At 50.7% G+C, this 23,822-nt stretch overlaps 1 protein-coding gene across 6 annotated transcripts in view; it reads right to left on the reverse strand.

Annotated features, from left to right (window-relative positions):
- Nucleotides 1-23,822, reverse strand: part of TSPAN11 (tetraspanin 11) — a 69,261-nt gene that overhangs the window by 35,477 nt on the left and 9,962 nt on the right. For all 6 annotated transcript variants that reach the window (XM_081821052.1, XM_081821051.1, XM_081821049.1 and 3 more), the window contains exon 2: nucleotides 4,274-4,368. In XM_081821052.1, coding sequence (XP_081677178.1) covers nucleotides 4,274-4,357 — 84 coding nt within the window. In that variant the 5' untranslated portion in view covers nucleotides 4,358-4,368. The remainder of the gene's footprint in view (nucleotides 1-4,273; nucleotides 4,369-23,822) is intronic.

The following is a 23,822-nucleotide window of genomic DNA, read 5'->3' on the forward strand; positions in this document are numbered from 1 at the left end:
ACCCTTCTCTTGTGGGAAGGGAACTTCACCGACACGCCCCGTTCCTAGGGAATTCTGGTAAGTTCCCAGGGCCTTTGCACTGCAAGATGTATGACGTTGCGCTCTGCTGTGGGAGGAGATGGGCCAGCAGTCTGTCCCGTCTACTTCCGAGGAGATCGCAGCGGATCCAGGGGACAATGCCGGGATGCCTCTGGACTGGACACTGAGGCCTGAACCTCCCCAAACGGACCATCTATCATAAGGTGGATGAGGCTTGGCTGAATGGGTCCCTGGGAAGCTGGTCCATGTCCAGCCAGGCCCCCAGGCAGGGGTATTTTTATCCCAAAGCAGGGAGATCTATATGGGGGAAGCTCCCCATCATGGGTAGCTGCTCGGGTAACATGCTCGCTGCCCATCTGCCTGTGCCGCCGCCCCCACGTTCCTCTCCCTACCACTCCTAAAGGAATGCAAACACTGAACAGACAGACTCCCAGTCCGCGCTGGCTGGAAGGGCCTCTGACGGTGGTCACAGGCAAGGTCAGGGCCCTTCCAAAGATATTCTGGGCCGAGCACCTCACAGCAGCCTTCTGGCCCTGCTAGCTATAGCCCTCTCTCTTCTCCTGCTGCCCAGCACGTGTTATCTACACTGATGGCCTACTTCCTCGACCCCCACCCCCACTACTCTCCCGAGAGTTCTCTCACTACAACCACCAATAAACCATGTGGTCAAACCTAATGGCCTCTCTCCAGGCCGTAAAATACTTGCTGTATCTTCTCCCTTGAACACCCCCCCCGCCAATCTCCAGCTTCTGGGAAACTGTCCCTCCTGGTTTGCCTCCCACCGCCCTGACAGCCCCTCTTCCACCCTTCCTGGGGGACAGCTCCTCTCAGCTTGCCTGGAGCTCTCCTGCTGGGAGCACCGAAAGTCCCACATCTCAGGAGTTCTCTCAGTCAGGGCAAATGGGGGCCACTGTTAAGCCTAGACTCACCCCTGACCCTCAACATCTCATTCTCGCTTCTCTTCTCAGTCTCCATGATGTCCTTGGGGGTCTTCACCTACTTCTGTGGCTGCAGCCACCATCGGGTGGGAATGATCCAGAACCATGAGCCAACTTCCCACAGGGCATCTCTGCTCGGATGTCTCCTGGCAACTCAAACCCACCATGCCTCCATCTGACCTCACCATCTGAGGCCAAACTGCTTGTCCTTCTGGTCTACCGCTGCAGTGAGGGGCTTCACTGTCCACCCAAAGTTACATGTTTTCTTTCCTCTTAACCAGTTTGTGACCTAATTTTACCTCCCAAATCCCTTGACTCTCTCCAAATATTTTGATCCCTGCCGTCACTCCCATGCTGCAGGTCACCACCATCTCCTGTCATGATCAGGGCCTCGTCTAGAGGGAATGTCAACCGGGGTCATCCCTGGATGGTGAATATTATGGGTTGAATTGTGTCCCCAAAAAGGTTTGCTGAAGTCCTAACTCTGGTACCTGTGACGGGACCTTATTTGGAAATAGGATCTTTGTAGATGTAATCAAGTTATAACACCGCACCAGCCCGGCCCCACGACTTCTGTTTCTCTGCCCTGGGGTCATCAGGATGGGCCCTTCTCAGATACAAGTGGGGTCCTTCTAAGGAGAAGACAATGCCATGTAAAGACAGAGACACACAGGAAGAACAGAACCGGATGGCAGAGGCCGAGATCGGAGTCATGCAGCGGAAGCCCAAGATTGCCAAGAATTGCTGGCCACCACCAGAATTTAGGAAGAGTCAAGGAAAGAGTCTACCCAGAGTCTCAGAGGGAGCAAGGCCTTGATGACACCTTGAGTTTGGACTTCCAGCCTCCAGAGGTATGAGAGGATAAATTTCTGTTGTTTGAAAACCACCCAGTTTATGGGGTGCCTGGGTGGCTCAGTCAGTTAAGTGTCTGCCCTTGGCTCAGGTCATGATCCCAGGGTCCTGAGTTTGAGACCCAAGTCAGGCTCCCTGCTCAGCGGCGAGTCTGCTTCTCCCTCTCCCTCTGCCCTGCTCATGCTCTCTGTCTCTCTCTCAAATAAATAAAATGTTTAAAAAACAAAACAAAACAAAACCACCCAGTTTATATACTCTGTTATACAGGCAGCCCTAGGAACCTAATATACCGAAATGTGAGCAATTTTTATTTTATTTATACTTTTCAGTATTTTAGGGATTATCCGTAGTGGAGACACAGATTTTTATGATTGGGGAAAAACATACTTATTCTTAAAAAAAAAAAAAAAATCCTCACTCAACGAGAATCCTAAGCCCTCTATTGGATTATTGGATTTACCTCTGAGAATCAAAACTATCTGCACCCACACAGCTTACTGATCACATCACCGTGACTTTATTAGTCCATTGGCTTCATCAAGCCAGCTTTACTATTCCAGGAAACTCTTGCACAGGAAGATAAAAGTTGCAAATAAAATAAGTTTATGGTTCATATCAGGGATTTGCAAAAGACATGTAAACAAACATCAAATGATTCGACTTTTTAACAGATAGCATCAAATGAGTGTCTACTCTCCAAGGCTCTCCCAAACCCTGGCCTTGCCGTGCCCACTAATCCTTAACTCCTGTAACATGATTCTTCAGGGTCTTAACACATTTCCCCATCTCAAGCAATTTTTTTTTTAAAGATTTTATTTATTTATTTGACACACAGAAAGTGAGAGAGAGAGACAGAGAGCAAGCACAAGCAGGGGGAATGGCAGGCAGGGGAGAAGCAGGCTCCCTGCTGAGCAAGGAGTCTGATGCGGGACTCGATCCCAGGACTCCGGGATCATGACCTGAGCTGAAGGCAGCCGCTTAACTGACTGAGCCACCCAGGCACCCCCCCATCTCAAGCAATTTATTTAGTCTTAATGAAAGACCCTGAACACGTAGATATAACCTATCTTTGCCTTTGCCTTTCTGAGATGTTTCTAAGACTCTGCCAAGGGAGGGAATTCTTCCCAAGGGAAGCAGGGACCTCAGCTCCGCTCTACCAGCAGGCTGATTTGGTGGTATTTGCAAGCCTTCTGCAGCTAACATATCCAAAATGTTGCATTTACTGAATGCCTTCTATGTGCAGAGACTGAGCTAAGCACTTGCCACGTACCCTTTTAGGGCATCTGCTAATTGAACTGTTAAAGAGATAAATTGAGGTATATTAAACGTTTTAAGAGTTTCTTTGAGCAGAAATTGATTCCAATCAGGCAGCATCCAATCTAGCAGATAGAAAGGAGCATCGATGAGTTTGCACCAAAGGAAAGACTTTTACAGCCAGAAGGGAGCAGGACTAAGGACGTTATGCTAGGCAAAAAAAGCAGGTTGGTTATTGCAAGGTTACTTTCCTTTAGGGGAAGGCAGGGGTCTAGCAGGTGGATTACCTAACTAGTGCTCATCAGGGGATTCCTGACTGACTGGTTTAAGATGCCATTTCTGGGAGAGCTGCGACTGTAATTAAGTCTCGGTTTGGTGACATGAGACTTAGCATTAAGTGACTCCATTTGGGGCCTGTTGTCTCATTTTTAACAAATCCCAGGCAGTTAGAAATGATTCCCATTTTGGAGCTGCGGAAAGAGACTCAGCCCTATTAAGTGGCGTGCCCCAGGCGGCACCATCAGTAAACAGCAGAGCCTAGGAAAGCCTCCTCTCCCAGCACCCTTCCGCCGCTGCAGATCTAGGGAGATTGGAATACAAAATACACACATTCCAGTGTCTGGTTATTTTGGGGAACCAGCGGTATTCTGCTCCCGATTACCTCGATAACTGCTTTAAGTGGACAGACTCCACTCTGCCCGGAAGACCTCACTGGGCAGGCTTCCTGAGGGGAGTCACTATGGAGGCCACTCCCACCGCACCAGCCCCGGCCCCACGACTTCTGTTTCTCTGCCCTGGGGCCTGGAGAATGTTAACCGTGAAAGGCAAACGGTGGAAAACAGGCAATTATTTCAGGCAGGCACATTTCCCACAAGGCCCTGGTGCAACAAGTTAGCAGGGAAGAAAGAGCCGGACCCTTTGTATAGCTGTGGGAGCACAAAGCTCATTGTTATGTTTCTGAATCCTCTTTTCAGATGCCTTGTGGTCCGGACTCCACGCCAACCCGCAGACCAGATTCTTTTCTTCCCCCTCAGTGGCAAATGTACATATTTGCTTTAGAGTAGGCAGAATTTGCCCACGGGTGGTCTTCGATTTGGAAGAAATCAGCCCGAGTGGTGACTCACAAAGAACAAAGGTGGTTTGACTCACTCCGTGCTGGGCCAGGGGATGTCTGTGCAAGATTCACTTACCCAGAAGAAGAAGTTAAAGACGAAGAGTAAATACTTCAGGTAGACGATCAGCCAGTCGTCCTGCTCAGCCTTGGAATGGGCCATGGTTGCTGGGCCTGCAAAGAAGTAGATACAGGGGGCTGGCAGGGGGCCCCATAGCAAACCACCTCACCCTTCCCAGAGCCAGAGCTCCTTCCTAGCCTGTTTGGCCAGGTGGGTCTGAGGCTGTGGGTATGTAACCTGGAGCAAAGAGCAGGGAAATGCAAAGGCTATCGGATGCACAATAGAGGTGAACTGCACAGAATTTTCTAGACCCTTTGGATCTCGGTTTTGCCCTTTTGCCATAACAACCAACCTACAAGTCTTCCTACAGTAGGAAGTGTTCTTATTCCCCTCCCCTGTCTCATCAGGGTTGCAGGGCACAAATTTACCTGGCACTCTGCATCATTTGAACGGGACCTCTGTGTGCACAGGTGAGGCATGAGCCCCAAATCAGGCGGTCCACGCTGGAAAGGACGTCAACCTCATCCAGTCCACCCCAATGGTCCCCTGCACCATGACTTTCCAAATGAGGAAGCAAGGCAGCAGGCCCAGGTGTTTGGCAGGAAGAAGTACAAGAGCTCTGGAGTCGGACTCCCTGGGTTCAAACCCAGGTCTGCCACAAGATACGTGAGGCTTTTGGCCAATCATGCAACCTCCCATTTCTCAGTGTCCTCGTCTGTAGCAGAGAGAATAATGAAGCCTACGTCACAGGCTTGTTTGGAAGATTAAATGGGATCATCTACATGAGGTGCTCAGCAGTAAGCGCTCAGTAGATATTAGCTATTATTAGTAGTGTGTGTGGCAGGGATTAGGACCCAGGCCTCCAGCCCCAGAATTCCTAGTTTTTGCCCTGGAACCATGCTCCCTCTCCTTGTCCTGCTGCCCCCTGCTGGAGTCTCTGGGAACCGTGTGTGACATCAGTGGGCTGACGCAGGCAGGGGATGCTCACTGTGCCCGTAGTCCTGTGTGCTTCTTGGTGAGTCTAAACAACAGCCCTTGTACTTTCTGCTTCCCCTGGGCTCCATTTCCCCCGGGCACCCATCCATGGCCTAACACTCACAGAGTAGCTGCTCCTTGAGGTACTCGCTCTCTCGAGGGGACCTCTTACTCTAGAACCACAAGCAATGGGGCACTGGTTTTGCTCACTTCCATTTCTTTCTCCCTCATTCCCCACCTCCGGTTGGGCCCTCCTTGCCACTGCCCCGCTCCTTTTCCTTGGCCGGTGCTGGGCCAAGCCCGGATCATTCCTCCTAAGCCACCATCCTGCCTTTTATTGCAAGCTCCTGGGCTCCTAAGACAGGGAGAGGGGGAGGGAGAGAGAGAGAGAGAGAGAGAGAGAGAGAGAGAGGGAGAGAGAGAGAGAGGGAAAGGTGGCTGTCTTATTTGGGATTTCTATTTGCAGAACTTGAAGAAGGTAATTTAAGAGTTTTAGTCTTCTGGTTAAAAAAGGACAAAACCCATTTTTCTCCAATTTCATCTGAGACGCAGTGCAGCGGAAAAAAAAAATACAGGAGGAAAAAGGAAGCCTACAAAAAAGTGTGAGAAATGGTGACAGATGGGGTCAGCCGGGCAACTGGGATAGGAGCTATTACGTGGCCATCCTGCAGGTGCCTGACAAGAGTGTCACCGGGCCACTGCGGGCCATGACTAAATGGATGGTTTGTTTGGGGCCTGGCCTCTCCTGTCTGCATCTCTTCTCCCTTTGCCTCCCCCTCTCCTCCCAACCAGGGCCCACAGAACCATGCTACAGACACTTCTAGTCCTATAAACCAAGGGGTCAGGACCCTCTAAAGGAAAACTGTATTTCTAAAAAAGGAGTTGAGGCAGAAGATGGGATTTAACAAAAAGAAACATTTCTATTGGTAAAATTTTCAGCCATTAGTGGTAGAGAAGACAGAACCACAGAATGTCAGGGTCATGGGAAATGTTGGGCTCATTAAGTCAACCTTCTGCAGAGGGAGTGGGGAAATTAACACTCTCTAAAGTGACGTGGCTAATTGGTGGTAGCAGTCCCCCAGTCCCCCCACTGCATCCCCACTACAGGTAGGGCTCTGTGCTGGGGCTGCCAGAGGTCCTGAAGAAGTGTCAGTACCAGCTTGGAGCCAGATGCTTGGATCTGAAAGCTAGTCTTGTCATTTATTGGCTGTGTGACCTTGGCTGAGTTACTTAACCTCTCTGTGCAGCTAACATTTATTGAGCATTTATTATGTGCCAGGCACGGAACTAAGTGCTTTACACGTGTTATCTTATTCCATCTTCCCAACAGCCCTAGGAAGTGCAGGTTATTCCCATTTTGAAAGATAAGGAAACTGAGGCTGAGCCAAGTTACATAAACTGTCCAGAGTCACACAGCAAGTAAGCAGCAAAGCCAGGAGAGAATGCGGAGCATCTGACTTGGTCCAAGCTCTTACCCATTGTGCCCTGCTCTCAGGAGAGGGGATGAGGAAGGGACACAGATGGCTGGTTTCCTTAATACTTGTTCTCCCCTTCTGCCTAAGGACTAGAATTCCTTAGTGTTAGTGGGTACTAGCCACCTGGAGCAGATATTTCCCCGCACCCCTTCCTGCTAGGTGCGGCCAGGATTAACTGCTGGCAAATGGCACGTAGGCAGAAGGGGTGTATGCAGCTTCCGGGTGCGTATGTTTCACGTGCCATGAAACTTGCCACTGCAGGGTGTGGAACTCTGTGTGTGTTCATTAGGCCGAATTTGTTAGCAGCACTTTTCACATCTATATCCTCCCTGATTTTGTTTCTGCTTGTTCCACTCTCTGTTCAAAAGGTATATTACAGACTCCCATGTGACTCTGAATTTGTCTCTCCTTCGGTTCTGTTCTTTTTGCTTCACATATTTTGCAATTGTTTTATAGAGTACATACAGATTTGGGGTTGTGATATCATCCTGGTAGATTGATCCCTCTGTCATCAATAAATGTCATTCTTTATCTCTGATAATCAGAAATATCCTTAGACTGAGGAGGGGGCATGTCTCTCCTCACCCTTTCCTTCTTCCTGTTGACTGGAAGGCTGATGAAAGGACTGCGGCTCAAGCAGCTACTTTGAGCCATGAGTTGAAAGGGCAGAGTCATCAGTTTAAAAAAGCCTGGGTCTCAGATGGTTTTGGAGTACAATCTTTCTCAGGGAAATCAGCAATCACAAGTTTCCCTTCTTCTCAATGCAAAAAAAAAGCTCCTTTACCCTAGGCCTTCTTCTGGCTGATTCCTTAGCCTTCCCATTTGAAAATATCTGCCTGAATCTCCTGTTCCTCCCCTCTCCTGGATCCCTAACTCACCACCATCCTGCACTGATGCCACTCTGCCACAGGTGAATCCTCACTACCTCATGTCACTGGGATCTCTCCCAGCACGGGGCACTGTGGCCCAGCCCCTGCCCCCTGGCTTCTGGGACCCATACTCCCCTGCTCTCCTAGCCTTTCCCTTGCATGTCAATCTCTCACATGGCTTCTTCTTCCACCTCCCTGGGGTGGTTCCCCCGCTGTCTCTTAGTGGTACTCACTGCCTGCCTATATGTGTCTGTACCCTGCTCAGCATCCCTGCTGCCATGGTCTGGTTCAGACCTCGTCATCTCTTTCTTGGACTTCAGCACTAACCTCTTAACTGGTCGCTGGGCACCCATCGGCCCCAGCCCATCTGCCCCTGAAAGGACTCTCTGAAATGCAAGTCTCATTAAGGACGGCCTCCCTGAACATCCTCCTGTTGTTGTGCACCAGCTTTGGGACATCAAATGCCACTACCTCTACTGCCTAGTGACCCAGGATAGGCGGACAGGGAGGGTGAAGCAACCAGCCTCCTAGGAGGGTGGGCACTCCTAGCCCACTTGCCAGATGGTTCGGGATGGGACCCCTGGCAGACGGACAGCTGTCCTAATGGACACCCCTCTCCAGGACCTTGCTTTCCTGGGCCTCCCCTGTGGTTAGAGAGTACTACATGGGGGAGGGGTGGGAGGGGGAGGGGCGGTGGGAGTGGGAAAGGCCACAGTAGCCCCTAGAGAGGAGAAAAGCAAACGCATGCTACTCGACCTGCCAGGAGTGGAGGAACCAGGGCTTCCGAGCCTCCGAGACCACGTTCACTGAGCTCTGAGGAGTGTCTGAGGATTTGCGGGAAACAGACTACCTTCCTAAGTGGGTTTTATTTCTGTCTGGGGGAGTCGGGCTTTCCGAACCCATGGGAGGAAGTGTCCCTAAGGGGCAAGAGGAGACAGTGGGGGCAGGCAGGGCAGAGACACCTCACCCCTGCCCCCACGGAGGAGGTAGTCGGCATTTTGTCATGGGGTCCCAGACTAGCCTGAGTACAAAGAAGAGGGGACCGTGTCTCCTAGAGCCCCGCTTCAGCCAACCTGATCTCTTCTCTGGCCTCTTACGAGACCTGCTGCCCCTCCCTCCGCGCCGTGGCTCCACTGTGCCTGCATCTGGGGCACCAGCTCCTCACTGCCTATCCACAGGCTCCAGGCTCAGCGGGGTCCCCCCAGCTCCGAAGATGGCCGTCCCCACCTTCCCTGCCTGACCCCAGGGCCCACTGACAACAGCAACGGGTTTGGGTCCTTTTTGGTGCCTTTTTAATCTCCTAGCAAGCCGACTGGTTCGACTTCGGTGCGTCTGCGGCACCTGCTGCCTGAGCCAGGCTGCTGAGCTGCGCTCAGAGGCGGGACTCCCTGGCTCTGCCCCTTTCTAGCCACTGGCACTCGGGCTCCTGACTGCCCTTCTCTGGGTGTCTGTTTTCCCATCCACAGGGCAGGGCCGTGGTGTTCCTGCACAAGTGTCAGAGTTATCTGCGGTGGCTAATGACCTGGTTTGCCCAGGACTCACCAAGGGATTTTTCAGAATGTTGGACTTTCAGTGCTAAACCCGGGTCACCCCAGGCAAACTGGATGGTGGGTCACCCTACTTCCAGGTGCTGTTGCTACTGCTGGTCCGAGGACCATAACCCTGCACCATGATTACCCTTCGCATCTGAATAGACAGAACTGAGTGGGTGGGGGTGGAACTCAGGCTGGGTGCGCCCTCTTGCTCCGAATGCACATTTGGGACCCTGTTCCTGCTGAGATGTCAGAGATTTCCCAGACAGCCGGGTAGTGTGGCTTTGGGGTGCCTGTCCCTCCAGACCAAGGCTCCGAGTGCAGAACAAAGTTGGCAGTCAAGGTCAGCCAGTGGTCTGGGGGCTGGACCCATGCCACAGGATGCTCAGAAAAGCAACTGCACATGCCTTGATGACGACGTGATAGATTCGGGGACTTTCATCAGGCCAGATGTGTAGAGTCATGAGCCGTGAGAACTGGGGATTATGATCTCTTCTATTGCCATCCCCCACCCCGCCCCGAGTAAAGAGTCTCAAAATGCAGAAAAGATGGAGGGTCTGTGGAAGGAGCCCAGTGGGCTGGCCAGATGTGTGGGAACTCGTGCTGCACAGGGCAAGGCTCAGCCAGGGTGAGCACTGGGGAGCAGAGTGGACCCCCCTGCGGGATGGCTGGGCGTCAGAGCTGAGTCCTCTAACGGTGATGGGGGTGATGGCGGCAGGGGGTGTGGAGTCCTTAGGAGCAGACTGTCGAAATCACAGGTAAGTACTACGGCACCGTCAGCCCCTGGGCCAGCCCCATCCTCCACTCACTCGGCAAACATGCATGGGGTCCCCGTGATGTGCCAGGAGCGGTCCTCAGAGCCACTGGAGCGAGTCCTGCAGGGCTCACAGCAACGGTGGGTGTGCGGCACAGGCATGCAGATCACCTCTACACCCTGATGGTGGCCCACGGGAAGTGGCAGTAACTCTGCCACACTGGGACGGTGGCGGGGGTGGGGGCGTTGAATCTCGCCCTTGGGGACAGGTAGGGCCACCGCAGGCAGAACAGGACAGGGGACGGTGTGATGTGAGCAAAGGCCTGGAGGTCTGGCTGGGCACTGTGGCCGCAGAAAAGGCTAGCAAATCAGGTTAGGGGCCTGGGGACAATCCTGCTGGCCACTCTTCGCTGTGACTTCTCTCCTTTCCCTACACTCTCTACTCCTGGGATCTCGCCAGCCTCTTCTCTGTCTGCTCCCATTCGCAAAAGCTCAGGTTGGGGGTGCCCTGATTCTTCATTTCCTAAGGGGTGAGCACCCCATATCTGAGGTGGGGGAGGGGGCTCCTGGGGAACTGAGTGATTCTAAAATAAACACAAAACCAGTGTGCATTTGCTAGGGGGGAGACCCCTCCCCCACCCCTTCTGCTCGGTAAGCACCAGTTTCCACCTCTGGGTTCCTGGCCAACTAGGGGCCATGCCTGCAGGATGGGCAACAACAGTTGGAGAGGAAAAACACAATCTAAGTGGCTGAATTTATAACTTAATTTAGGTTCCTAATGAAACCGGGTCGCAGTCCTGCGTAACGTGGTTTCTTCCCCACGCAGACAGCTTTGCCCTTTTTTGTCCTTGTCTTTCTCTCATTTAATTTCCACTTGGCAGACCCATTCCCCGGTGGGTGGACGGTCCCTTGGAAGCAGTCAGGAAAGTGGGGTTTTCTCCAACCCTCTGAATGGGTTAGCTAAAAGATGCCCAAGGGGTTACTAGCTTGGCCCGTTTGAGAACCAAGAAAGCCAAGCCTGGCCCGGGACGGGGGGTCCATACTGGGGCCAAAGTCACGCTGCAGAGAGGCAGCAGGGGAGGGACCTGGTCTCCTAGCTCCATGGGCACCAACAAGATTGATTGGCTGATATAATAATAATAATTAAACCTTTACTAAGTGCTAACCACGTGCTAGACATTGAGCTACGTGCTCTATGTGCAGTAATTAATTTATTACTTAAAACGATCCCCATGATGGTGTCCTACCCCTTTTACCAAAGAGGAAACCAAGGCACAGAACTAGAACGTGGAGAGACATGCACAGCGTGGATGGAGATGTTTTACATTTGTCTGGCAGTTCTAGGTTTGGCTTCTCGTAACTTCTTTCAGCTTGGTGGCCTCTGGTTGAAGCTAAGAATGAGGGAAACTTCCCCAGGCAGAGACCCCAGGTGGGGGCTGCGGGAGGTGGTGGGGCCAGCATTCCTGGGTCGGGAGTACCATGCTGGCTGTCACCACCAAGATACCAAACTGCTTGGGGGAATCCTCTGGGGGGACTACCCTCTTCTTCCTGGTCCTCCATCTCCTCGACTTCGAGTCTGGGGAGCCAGCAGCTGCTAGGGTTACAGTGGGGCATGGGCTGGCCTGGGGCCTCTGGGCCGCCACCACCTGTTTCTTTATATCACCATATTTGTTGTGTGCAGGTAAATGAATGTGGACCAAACTTCTGGACCAAACTCTTCTGGACCAAACTTAAGGTTCAATTGCTAACTATAGCATCATATGGATGGTGCTGTAGGCGGACCCTGCATTAAAATCCTAGCATTAAGAAGTCTTAGTTTTTATGCTCGGAGAGATATATTTTCCTAAGTACATGGGTTATTTTTTTACTTTATTTGCAAGTGCCCACATGCATTATATGGATCCGTCAGGGCTCCACTCATAACCTGAAGCAGGTGGTTTTTGGTTTTTCCCTTGTTCTCCACACTTACACATAAACTGAGTTTTGGACTCTCTGCCTGGAGATGGGTACCACACTTTGGTATGTTTTTCTGGGTCTTTTTGTAAATTGCAGCCTGACCCATGAAATAAGGACCTCCCTAGTGCTTCTGACAAGAATCAATGAACAAACAAAGATAGTAGTAGTCAGCAGTTTGAAGACTGGGTGTGAATACCAGCTATCACCTAGAGCAGTGTGACCCTTGGCCTCAGCTTCTTCCTCTGTGAAATGGACCTGATGCTGGTCCAGCTTTGTCTCCCTTGCAGGGTGGTTGTGAGGATCCAGCAGGATGAAGAATTCACAAGAACTATGTGCACTGTCATTTTATAAGCTCAGTGCCACACAAGAACAAAGGAATCAATACAACCAACTCCCTAAGAGCCTCTCTAATGGAGGACAGTGTGTGGGTAACCCTACAGAATACATCAGCCTGAGGCCATGTATCTGAGAGCTGGTGATAGAGTCTCACGGCCTCTGCACCTAAGCCCACCCACCTGCTAGTGGACTCTGCCTAGATGACTGTGACAGAAGACCCTGTTTCTGGGTGACATGAAGAATCTACTGCAGAAAGTCAGGACCTTACTTGAACACAGTAGACTGGTTTAGACAGGAAAGTCATTTTAAAAGAAGAAGGATACGGGGCACCTGGGTGGCTCAGCCAGTTAAGCATCTGCCTTCAGCTCAGGTCATGGTCCCAGAGTCCTGGGATTGAGCCCCACGCATCGGGCTCCCTGCTCAGCAGGAAGTCTGCTTCTCCCTTTGCCCCTCCTCCTGGATCATGCTCGCTCTCTCTCTAATAAATAAAATCTTTAGAAAAATTAAAGTAAATAAAAGAAAAGGGATACAAATATTAATAAGATTTAACTAAGGTTAATATTAAGGTGAGCCTCAAAATCATGAGAACCTACCAAATAACCAGTGGTGGAAGGAGACAGGGTAAGAATTATAGAGAATTATGTTCTCTATAGAAGTATAGAGGAATCAATTATACATTGGAAGGCAACTGATTGTTGTAGGGGGCCTTTTCTAAGGGTGATCCTAGAAGTAGCCCACTGATACCAGGAATGAACTCCCTGGGTTTCTACTTCCTAGGCTTAAATCTCTACTTACGAAAATATATTGGTTCATTTTTCCTAGTCTTCTCTCTCTCTCTCTTTAAATCATTCATCAACATCTTACTTTCTAAGCTCTGTTTTACCCCACGTGACCTTAAAATGCAATTTTCATATAACCTCCTGCTGGATGGGTTGGCCTAAGGTCCATTCAAAAGGTTTCTAAACTCTCCTACACCGACCACTGAAATTTTCCAGTTTGAACGTGTGACAAAAATCACTTTAGTTAGATAAATCTTTCTTAGAATGTAGATATAGTTAAATGTCATTACTCACTTGTATTTTCATGTAAATTTAAACTTTTAAAATTGAAGCTTAACAAACATACAGTAAAGTGCAGAGATCTTAATTGTAGAACTTTTTGATCTTTTTCAGAGTGCACATGCGCATTGAAGGCTATGTATTTCCCTCTGAGTACTGCTTTGGTTGCTTTCTGTACATGCTGATTTGTGGTATTGTCACTATTCATTTCAAAGTATTTTTCTAATTCCCACTGCAACTCCTTTTTTCCTCCAAGATTATGTGTGTGTCACTTGACTTTAAAACATTTTGGAAATATTTTAGTAGTATTTTTCTTGTGGATTTCTGGCTTGATTCTACTGTGGCTGGAGAAGATGCTCTGTGTGATTTCAGTCTTTTGAAATTTGTTGAGACTTGCTTTATGGCCCAGAAAACCATTTCTTTTAGTGGATGTTCCATGTGCATCGAAAAGAATATGTATTCTTCAGTTTTGTTAATCATGTTGCTGAAATAATATATCATTTTATGAAATAAATAGAAGTGGGGGGAAGGCAGGGGATACAGGGATCATGAAGCACCTCATGATGTGCCCCTATCCATTCCCTCTCTTCTCACTGGTGCCCCCATCCCCACTCCTGTGTCTCAAGGAGGACTAGGCTTGCACCTACTAGTCCCACTTCTGTTTCTGGCTTGCTCTATGATCTTGAGCCTCAGTTTCTCTCATCCGCAAAACTGGAAGGACTATCTCGCTCACTCGGTTGGGTAGAGATGCCACTCTACTCCAGGACTTACTACTGGCATGGTAACTTCTAACCACTCCTGTATCACCTAAGGCTCTGTGTATATGATCATGTGCCTAGTAGTAACAATGGCTGATATTAATTGATATTAATTAATATATTAATATTAATCATGTGCCATGAGTTGGGGATGGTTCTAAGCACTTTGTAAGTAGTACCTCTTTTGCTCCTCACAATAACCCTGTGAGTAGGCATGAACATCACCCTTACCTTACAGACGAGGAAAGGGAGACAGAGGTCAGAGAGCTTGCCCGGGGCCACACTGTTAGTAAACAGGGGGTGGCATTTGGAGTCAGGCAGTCTGACTTCAGGGTGGACTCTTCTCAGAAGGACCATACACTCCAGTCTGCCCGCACAATACCAGTTTCTCCGGTACAACCTTGGTTTACACCTACTGCCTAGGCATGATTATTGGTAGTGCCCCATTTCATGTAAAAATGTCGCAGTTTAGATGTTCAATCCCGGCTCTTTGCCACTATCTCATAGTGCTTGTCAATGATAGTATTCCTGAAGCCTCAGAACTTCTCTGCCCCCATCCCCTCCACCTGCTGTAGGTTTCTCCAACCCGCCACACGCTCTTACACACAGGGTCACCAGCCCCCATTCACCGAGCCTAAAGCATTTCCCTTAAATGCATTATTTGCTAAAATCTGAGCTCAGTTCTGTACCCTGAACATCCACCACAGCACCTGACACATGGGTATTCACTAGATGTTGAACGAATGAATGAACAGATGAACACGGGCACTAAGGGGTCACGGGAAAGCTCCCGCACTCTTTAAGCGTCATACAAATATTTCTCACCCAGTTCCCCAGGACACCTAAGTCAAAGATGATGGGAAAGAGAGAAGCACATCTCACTCCCTCCCTTCTGGGTCCTGAACCTGCATGAATGTGAAGGACCCCATGGTCTAGCACAGAGCCTCCTGGGGAGCCTGAAGAAGCCAGCCCAGGGACTTGCTCTGTTTTCTCCCCAGAGCTTTCCATGTCGTCCCCTCTTTCCCCTCATCTTTCAGTTCTAGCCTCAGGTAAGAAACGCAGACCTTGGTCCAGGGTATGCCAAAGTAGAAAATCCTTTCGAAAAACACCCAAACAAGGCACAAACAGTGACAGGACGGCCCCTGCTGGTGGGACACCCCTGGCGCGTTGTCAGGCTCATCCTCATGGAATCAGACCTCACAAGAAACCACAGCAGGAGGGGCGGCTTTGACAGGTTTGGAAGGTGAGCGTGCAGGTAACCCCCTTCTCTGAACCGCACACCCTCTTTTCCTTGCCTTCGCTCCAGTCCTTCCAGGTGGCTGTCCAGCAGAGGCTGGGAAAGCCTGGAGTCCCGGAGGCCCACCTCAGTGGGATCTCGGCGCCGACCACATGTGGCTTCCTCCTTAAAATGCTCAGCAGCAGAGCAGCGGAGCTGTGAGAGGTAAGAGTGTGTGTGCACCCAACCTGAAAGGAGCTCATTAAATAAATGCCCGATCTGAGGGAGGCAAGTCATTCTGCCTGTGTTTCAGAAACATAAGATTTCCTAGTCATGGAGACAAGGTGTTTCAGGGCCTTGAGAAGCCACCTCTGGCCCTGGTGCCCCTCTGACTCCCTGGCCAGGAGTCGGAAGCCCCAGCCCCCTGTGGCGGCAGCCAGTGAAGAGGCCAGGTCTCTCATTTAATGGTCTCAGGTGCCGTCACCTCTACTTTATAACCGAGGGGGCTGAGGCTCCTCTAGCAGACCCAGGCACCCATCGCTGGTGTTGGTGTCAAAGTCAAGACCTCTCAGTTCTGGCCTTTCATCAGGAATTTTTTTTTTTAAAGATTTTTTATTTATTCATTTGAGACACAGAGATACAGAGATCGAGAGAGAGAGCATGAGCAGGGAGAGAGGCAGAGGGAGAGGGAGAAGCAGACTCCTTGCTGAGCCAGGAGCCCAATGTGGGGCTCGATCCCAGGACGCTAGGATCATGACCTGAGCCGAAGGCAGACGCTTAACCATCTGAGCCACCCAAGTGCCCCTCATCAGGATTTGAGGAAAGAAAAAAGTCACCTCCAGCCAGAGTTGATTTCTCTGTCCAAGCTTGGTACTTGGAGCATGGAGATATCTCCATGAGAAGCCTCGCCCAGCAAGGATGGAGGTTTCAGAGGCGGCCCATTCAAGATCTATATGGTAAAGAGCAAGGGCAGGAGGAAGGCCCCAGAGCCCAAGGTGTTGGGGTTCAGCAGAAGGATGGCTCAGAGGAATGCGACAAAGACAGGGCAGCTACACCCCTCAGCTCCAGGAGGCGCTGTACACATCAGGGGCCCGTGAGTGGCTGCCACTGGAGCTGTGCAGGGCACGGTCTATGCAGGTGCCCACAGCTGCCCTGGCAAGCACCCAGCTGCTCATTTCTGATCTTCCTTCTCTCCTGCGTTCCTTGCCGGGACTGGGTGCCTTCCGTCTGATGGAGCCAGCTGGGTGGACTCTTGACTTTTATTAGAGGTTTGCAAACAGAGCCTGGGCAGCACAAAAATATACTGGGTGGGCAGACACTGGGGGGCTGGTACCACTGAGAACCTCCCACCCCCATGTACCTTTTTAAACATATAAACCTCAACTCTGATCTGCAGGTAGCTATCCTCCTCTTTTTTCTAGAGAATGGGAGGTGGATTAAAACTGATTTAAGTCTAATTTTTTTTTTTTTAAAGATTTTATTTATTTATTTGACAGAGAGAGACACAGTGAGAGAGGGAACACAAGCAGGGGGAGTGGGAGAGGGAGAAGCAGGCTTCCCGCCGAGCAGGGAGCCCGACGTGGGGCTCGATCCCAGGACCCTGGGATCATGACCCGAGCCGAAGGCAGACGCTTAACCGACTGAGCCACCCAGGTGCCCCTTAAGTCTAATTTCTAAGATAGCCAAGACTGTTAGTGGTCTGTCAAAAGTTGTCTCCCCTTCCTTCTATTATAACGGAGTTGCAGGTGGGTACGCGGCCACCTCAGTAGCAACCACATTTCCCAGCTAGACCTGGCCAACTGGCAGTTCTTGACAATGGGATGTGTGTGGAAGGGCCACGTCCAGGCTTGCCGCTGGGAGTAGGAGCACAGATGTGCCTGAAACTGAGCTTCCACCATGCAAACAAGCACAGCCCTCCAAAGCAATGGTTCTCCAACTTTAGGGCACATTCGAATCCCCTGGAGGGCTTTTATAGCCACAAGGAGCTGGGCCCCAGCCTGAGATTCTGATTCGGTAGGTCTGGGGTGGTGCCTGAGAATTTGCATTTCCAACAAGTTTCCAGGGGTCTACTGATGCTGCTGGTCAGGGGACCATGCCTGGAGACCACATCCTGCCCTTGGGGAGGGCAGAGACAACAGAGGGCAGGAACCTGGATCCCTGTGTGACTGTGGAGCAGGACAGCTGGCCTGCCCTGGACTATTAAAAGAGAGAAACTTCTTTTCTCTCAGAGGCCCAGCTTTCTCTCTAACTGAATCCTGTCCGTAGGAGTCAGAGTCTTCGCTGTAGAATGTCCCACTCAAAGAGAAGAAGAAAGAAAGGCCTACTGTAGCTCCCTCTCCCAAGAGCAATGCGGTGGTCCCCAAGCAGACTGGCACCCAGAGCCAGGATGCGAGCGATTGCAGGTGGAAGGCTCCCGAGCCTGACCTGGTGGACACAGAGGCTACCTCCCAAGTCCCACGTGGCCCTGCATCCTGTCTCCTTCTCAAATCATTGCCCGACCCTTCTTCTCTTCACCACCTGGGCCTGAAGCTTCACTTCCCTGTCCGGTCGTGGTGCAGCCCACCACAGTCCAGCCACCCCCTCCCCTCCACTCATCCCACAGTCACTTCTGATCGCCAAAGCCAGAGGCAGCTTTTCCCACCTCATCCTGCTTCACCTCTGCTGAATTGGACACTACTGAGCGCACCTTCCTTTTGAAGCTCTCTCTCCGCGGCTGGTGTCACGGCCCCACCCCTGCCCAATCCTTCCCGTGTCTCCAATTTGCTTTGATCTGAATGTCATGACGTCATGACGCCGAGTCACTGACTCTGTGCTCTCCTCAGTCTCATTGGCTGGGTCCTCTTCTTGGTGCGCTCCTTTAATTAAAGGCTGGCACTACCTCCGGGGGGCAAGGTGGGGACCATTCTTTGTGCTTTGCCTCCTGTCGATCCTTTTCAACCTCACTCACACCCAGCTCTACCTACGTCTCCCAAGCTGACGACTCTCAGAAACCTGCTGGGCACTAGGCTTTCTCATGTGGCTGCCAGCCCAGCTGAAACTAAGTCAGTAGCTCCCCCACCAACCCGGCCATCTGGTATCCCTGACACTCCCATCCAGCCACCCACCCAGGGCACCAATCTTCAGGATTATGACCCACTCCTCTTTTCCAGTGTCACCACTTCCTGCCCCAACCCTTACCACTGCACCCAGATGTCCCCCATCTGCCCTCCTTCATCAACCCCTAGTCAATCCACTCACTCTGCTCTTCTGTGACCGCCCGCTGTAGGCCTACCCCTCATTTATTGCTGTGGTCGTCTTGTTGGTGCTTCATGTATCTCCTTTCCCTTCTGAGATCAACTAATTAATTAATCTGTTAATTCACTGAGCACTCGAGGCCTGGCTATGTGATGTAATGGGCTGGAGATTAAAGAGAAGAGGATGAATAAAGCAGGCCCCGACCTCAGAGAGCTCCCATCATGGGAGACTGTCATCAGCATCATCCAACCCAATGCATGAAGTTCAGAGAGAAAAGTGTGTCCAGGAGAGGAACTACTAGTGAGAGTTCAAGCACAAGTAGGAATTTGTCAAAGAAGGTGACAAATTAGCTATATGCCAGGCTCAAGATTCTGGACTTTATTATGAAAGCAATGGGTACTGGTGAACTTTCTGATTCAGGGAGTGATAGAATTAGAGTCACTACTTATGAAGTTAGATTAAATAAACCCAAATGGTTTAGCAGGTTATAAACCAGATCCTGGGGTTTGGGAAGAAGCATTCCTTTAAATGAATTTTTAAAATCCGCCATGGAGTGTGGGCATCTGAAGGGAGAACCAGGCCTGTGTCTGGTTGATTTGCTGTAGCTCTGTAAGAGGCTGTAGTGGACACTGTGTTGTCCAGGGCGGTCAAGGGTGGGCCAGCCCAGCCCACTGTCAGTCCAAGCAGCTGGCCCTGGCTGACCACCTGCACTGCTGGACCAGGCTAGGGGAGCAGAGGAGCCGAGAGCGAGAAGTAAAACCCTAAACCCAACGAGGAAAACCACTACCTCTCTGAACAAAGAGCACAGGGTTTTAATTTTGACACATTAGGTTTCAAAGACACCTTTTAAAAAGAAAAACACATTGCCTAATATACTTACTGCTCCCTCTAAAAACCAGCTTAATTATAGTGAAGAATACAGTCTATAATTTTTCCCACACTCGGAGATGGATCTGTATTATAATTTCCCCGATCTTCGTGAATGAATGGATATAAGATTTCCACCCAGAAAGAGCTGCTGTTTTCATCACCCATGTGGAGACACGTGCTTGAGCCCCTGTCCGGGTGGGGGGCTGCTGGGTCATCACCCCCGAAGGGAAGGCTGGAGCTTGGCATGAGGGGATTTGTTGGGGACTGTGTGTGTTCCTGTTCCCTCCTGGGGACAGGCACTAAGGGTGGTCCTCCCTTCCCGTGATTCCCAAACAAAGGGGAATTGCCAAAAGGATGCTAGGAACATCTGCTGACACTGAGGGATGATATTTATGGAGGCATTAGCAGATGGAGTTTGGCTGCGGGGCAGGGGTGGGCAAGCAAAGGCCCAGGAGTCAGGGGGTCTAATTCAGGATTTCCCTCACTACTCGTCAGCACTTTGGGCAAATCACTGTCTCTCTCTGTGCCTCATTTTATGAGCAAGTTGGTGTTCTAGCTACATTCTTTCAAAGAAACTTGTATGTAGAACCTAACATATAAAACAGATAATAGCGGGGCACCTGGGTGGCTCAGTCGTTGGGCGTCTGCTTCCAGCTCAGGTCATGATCCCAAGGTCCTGGGTTCGAGGCACACATCGGGCTCCCAGCTCAGCAGGAAGCCTGCTTCTCCCTCTCCCACTCCCCTTGCTTGTGTTCCCTCTCTTGCTGTGTCTCTCTTTGTCAAATAAATAAAGTCTTTAAAAAAAAATAAAACAGATAATAGCTTCTCTGGCTGAAGGGGTGTGCTACTCCCCTGGAATCCCCCCATTCAAGCCCACCTGATCACTGTCTCCCCCTTCCCCACTTACCCGAAAGCTGGAACCACAAAGAAACCCAGCTTTAGCACTCTATGAGACCAAGATGTGGGCATTAGCTTTTTTATTCTTTAATTGCATATTGTCCCCCATACTTGTCCCCAGTGAAAAGAAGCAGGGGGATAACTGCTGGGGTCTACATCATAGAAATCTACATCCCTTATCATAGACTCATCTGAGATCATGAGAGACCCTTCATTTTATAGATAGTTCCATTTCTGCTGACCCCCACCTGGCCCCAGTTCCACCCACTGTTTTCCTTTTTTTTTTTTTTTACTGAGGGAAAATACACATAACATAAAATTTACCACTGTGACCATTCTAAAGTGTACAATTCAGTGGCCTTAAGGGCATTTACAATGTTGTACAACCATCACTACTATCTAGCTCAGAACTTTTCATCACCCCAAATGGAAACCTTGTAACTACTGAGCACTCACTCCTCACTCCCCTTCCGCCCAGCTCCTAGAGACCTCCACGGAGCTTCTCTATGGATTTGCCTACTCTGAATACTTCCTATCAGTGGAATCATACAATATATGATTTTTTGTGTCTGGCTTCTCTCACTTAGCATAATGTCTTCAAGGTTCATCCATGCTTGAGCATGGATTTGTACTTTATTCTTTGTTACAGCTGAATTATGTATAGACCACCTTTTACTTATCCGTGCATCTGTTGATTGACATTTGGGTTGTTTCCACCTTTTGGCTATAGTGAATAGAGCTGCTATGAGCATTCGTGTACACGTTTTTGTTTGGGCACCTGTTTCCAATGCCTCTGGGTAATGCCTAGGAGTGGAATTGTTGGGTCACATGTTTAACTTACTGAGGAATTGCCAAATTGTCTTCCACAGCCCCACCTCATTTTTTTCAATATGGCGTCTGTCCTGGGCAAGTGGGCCCAAGGCCACCGGGGAATGGCAGCAGCCCTGTACGAGGACATGGGGTTTGCTATTTCCGTCCTCTCCAGGCTTTAGCTCACTGGTTGCTTGCACAGAGGATGGGAATAATAATAATTATAATAGTGATGACATAATTATTATAGTACTTCTCACAGTAACTAAGAGGTGGGCACTCTTAGGATCCCCATTTCACAGATGGAGAAACTTATTCAAAAACACACAACCTTGTCTGAAATACAGGTCCACCCTCCTATCCACCTCCTGTGCTGCTCTAGAGGAGCCTTCCTAACCCCCCCTCCCCCCACCTCCAGTCTGGAGATCCTCCTGCCCCAGCTCCTGGTGCCTGCCTCCCAGGAGCATGCCCTCGTCTGGCTCCTGCCAGGCCGTTTCATGAGCTGGGCTGCCTTCCAGGATCTGCCACCGCATCAGGCTTCTCTGATTAGTTCCCAGCTCCTAGCTGATGATGAGACCACCTCCACCCAGCAGGCTTCTGGCACAACTGAGCCCTGCTCTCCACCCTCAGCCAGGGCCTGGGGACACTGGGGCATGACAACTGATAGAGCTCCTTCTCCCTTCTCCACAAAGCAGCTTCCAGCATATGTGGGCTCACGCTGCCCATGACAACTTTCCAGGCCCTCTACACAGGCAAGGAAACTGGGCCTGGGCTGGTCTTTGGAAGCTGCACCTAAGCCTCCGTATCTGAGGCCACGTGATCATGGTGAGGCAAAAAGGCTGCCAACTGCAGACAGGCCTGGGGCAGGAGGCCAGCCAGCGCTGCCCTCCCTGGTCGGTTCTGCTCTGCCACCTCAGGTGCAGAGCTGGGATGGAAGCAGCAGGTCCTCCCTGTCACCCCACCATCCACCCACAGGTGGTCCAGCCAACAGTCAGCTGTAAGTGCCTGACAGAAATTCGAGAAGGCCGGAGGGCTGGGTGGCCATGACTCTGAGAGCAGAGGGAGAGACTTCCAAACATCCACAGCCCCCAGTGAGCCAGACAGAGTGGGAGATGCTCTGGGCCCCGCGGGCCTCCCAAGCTTGGAGTTAGGGCTTAGACGGGAGCTGGAGCCCCACGGGGCATCTGTTCTTAGGGCCCAGGGTATGCTTTCACTGTTGTGTGCGTTTGAGGGTGAAGGGGTGTAAGACATGGCTCCCGGAAGCAGTCTAGAGGATGTGGGAGGCGCTCTGGGCCCCCAATCAACACCGACCACCCCCCTCAGACTCAACAAGGACTCCCACCAGGTTTGACGCAGGGGACCAGGTCCTCAGATGTACAGGCCCCCTCTGCTGCCCCCTCCTCCAGGGTGTGATCCCCAGCCGAGTGCAAATTGCCCAGTGCAGCTTCCTCCCCAAGTCCCCAGCTGCAGCCACTATTCACTTGACCTGATCGTTTCTGAGAGCCGGCTGGGAAATGACACTGCTTGAGCCCACAGCGGACACCTGTGAGCTTCAGGGAGGTGGTCCTTGTGTGACAGCTGATGCATGATCCTGAGTGTGGCTGGGAGGGGGGGTTTTCTTCCCTCCACCGTCCCTGGTGCTAGGAGGAGAGGGCTGGGGAGTGAATAGGAACGTGAGCCTGGTTCCCTGATGAACAGTTTGGGCTGTTACATATATGAAGGGAAAATTACTGTCACTCTTACTGGCTATGTGAACTTGGGCAGGTCGGTCCTATGTACGTAAGCCAGTGTCCTCCTCTGTCCTATGGGGATAAGAAGGCCCTTAAGGACCCCAGAAAGAGTGACCTTGAAGGCCAGTCAAGCACTGGTTGACTGTGCCGCCTGCTCCTTCCCGACCCCGCCAGTGGTAGCAGCCTCCATTGGGGGGGGGCGGGGAGAAGAGGGTAGTCAGAAGGCTCTGTGCTCTGGCAGAGATGCTCTGGGGTGGAAGGAGGGGTGCCCGCGAAGAAGCTTTCATTATGCTGCACACTAATTGGTGCTTAAGTACATTCACAACCTGCTCACTGGGAATCAGAAAGGCACAGACAATCCTTTCCAGGCAGCAGGAAATTAAAAAAAAATGCCTCAATGACATAAAAACTTGTCTCCTTTCCCAGAGAGTAGGATTTGTACAATGTCTCCTTTGCTTTCAAAATAATGCCTCTCTTGTCTTTGGAGAAGGACACCATGGCTTAGCAAGTAAACCTAAAAGACCATTCCTTCCAAGGGGTTCTAAGTTGGAGGCCCCTGAAATTATATGAAAAAATGTTACTATTTATGTGCTGGGGTTCCGTAGGTGTTAGCAGGTCCCCAAAGAGGTTTATGAATTCCCCCAACCAAAAAGTTAAGATTCCTATTTGGGGTAGCTGTAGACAAGACCTGGATTATCAAATCCCAGGAGAAAGGTCTTATGTTAGGCACAGGATCAGGGCCCCTGTGGACCCCAGGGATGCCAGAGGAGGCAGAGATGGGGCTAGAAGCTGGTATCCCAGGTATCCAGACCCTGGTTCAGCTTGCTTTCTTCCATACCACATGGACCGACAGAACCGTGTGCTTATGTATAGGAGGGTGAGGGAGAGAACATTTACGCATCCAAATTTAAATTCCAATTTTCACTTTGGGACTTGGATGTAAATCTTTTAGGTCTTAAGTCCAGAAAGTGATGTAATTTATTGAAGGGAGTGTGGAAGCTGCTAAGCTCCCTGATAAATAAACCACGTTGCCTCATCTCAGCCCTGTGAAAACATATTTTCTAGGGACATAGAAACCCCCTTGGAAAGTATTAGAA

The sequence above is a fragment of the Leptonychotes weddellii genome, chromosome 5 (assembly GCF_054177405.1).
Source record: "Leptonychotes weddellii isolate Sample4059 chromosome 5, ASM5417740v2, whole genome shotgun sequence".
NCBI lineage: Eukaryota > Metazoa > Chordata > Mammalia > Carnivora > Phocidae > Leptonychotes > Leptonychotes weddellii.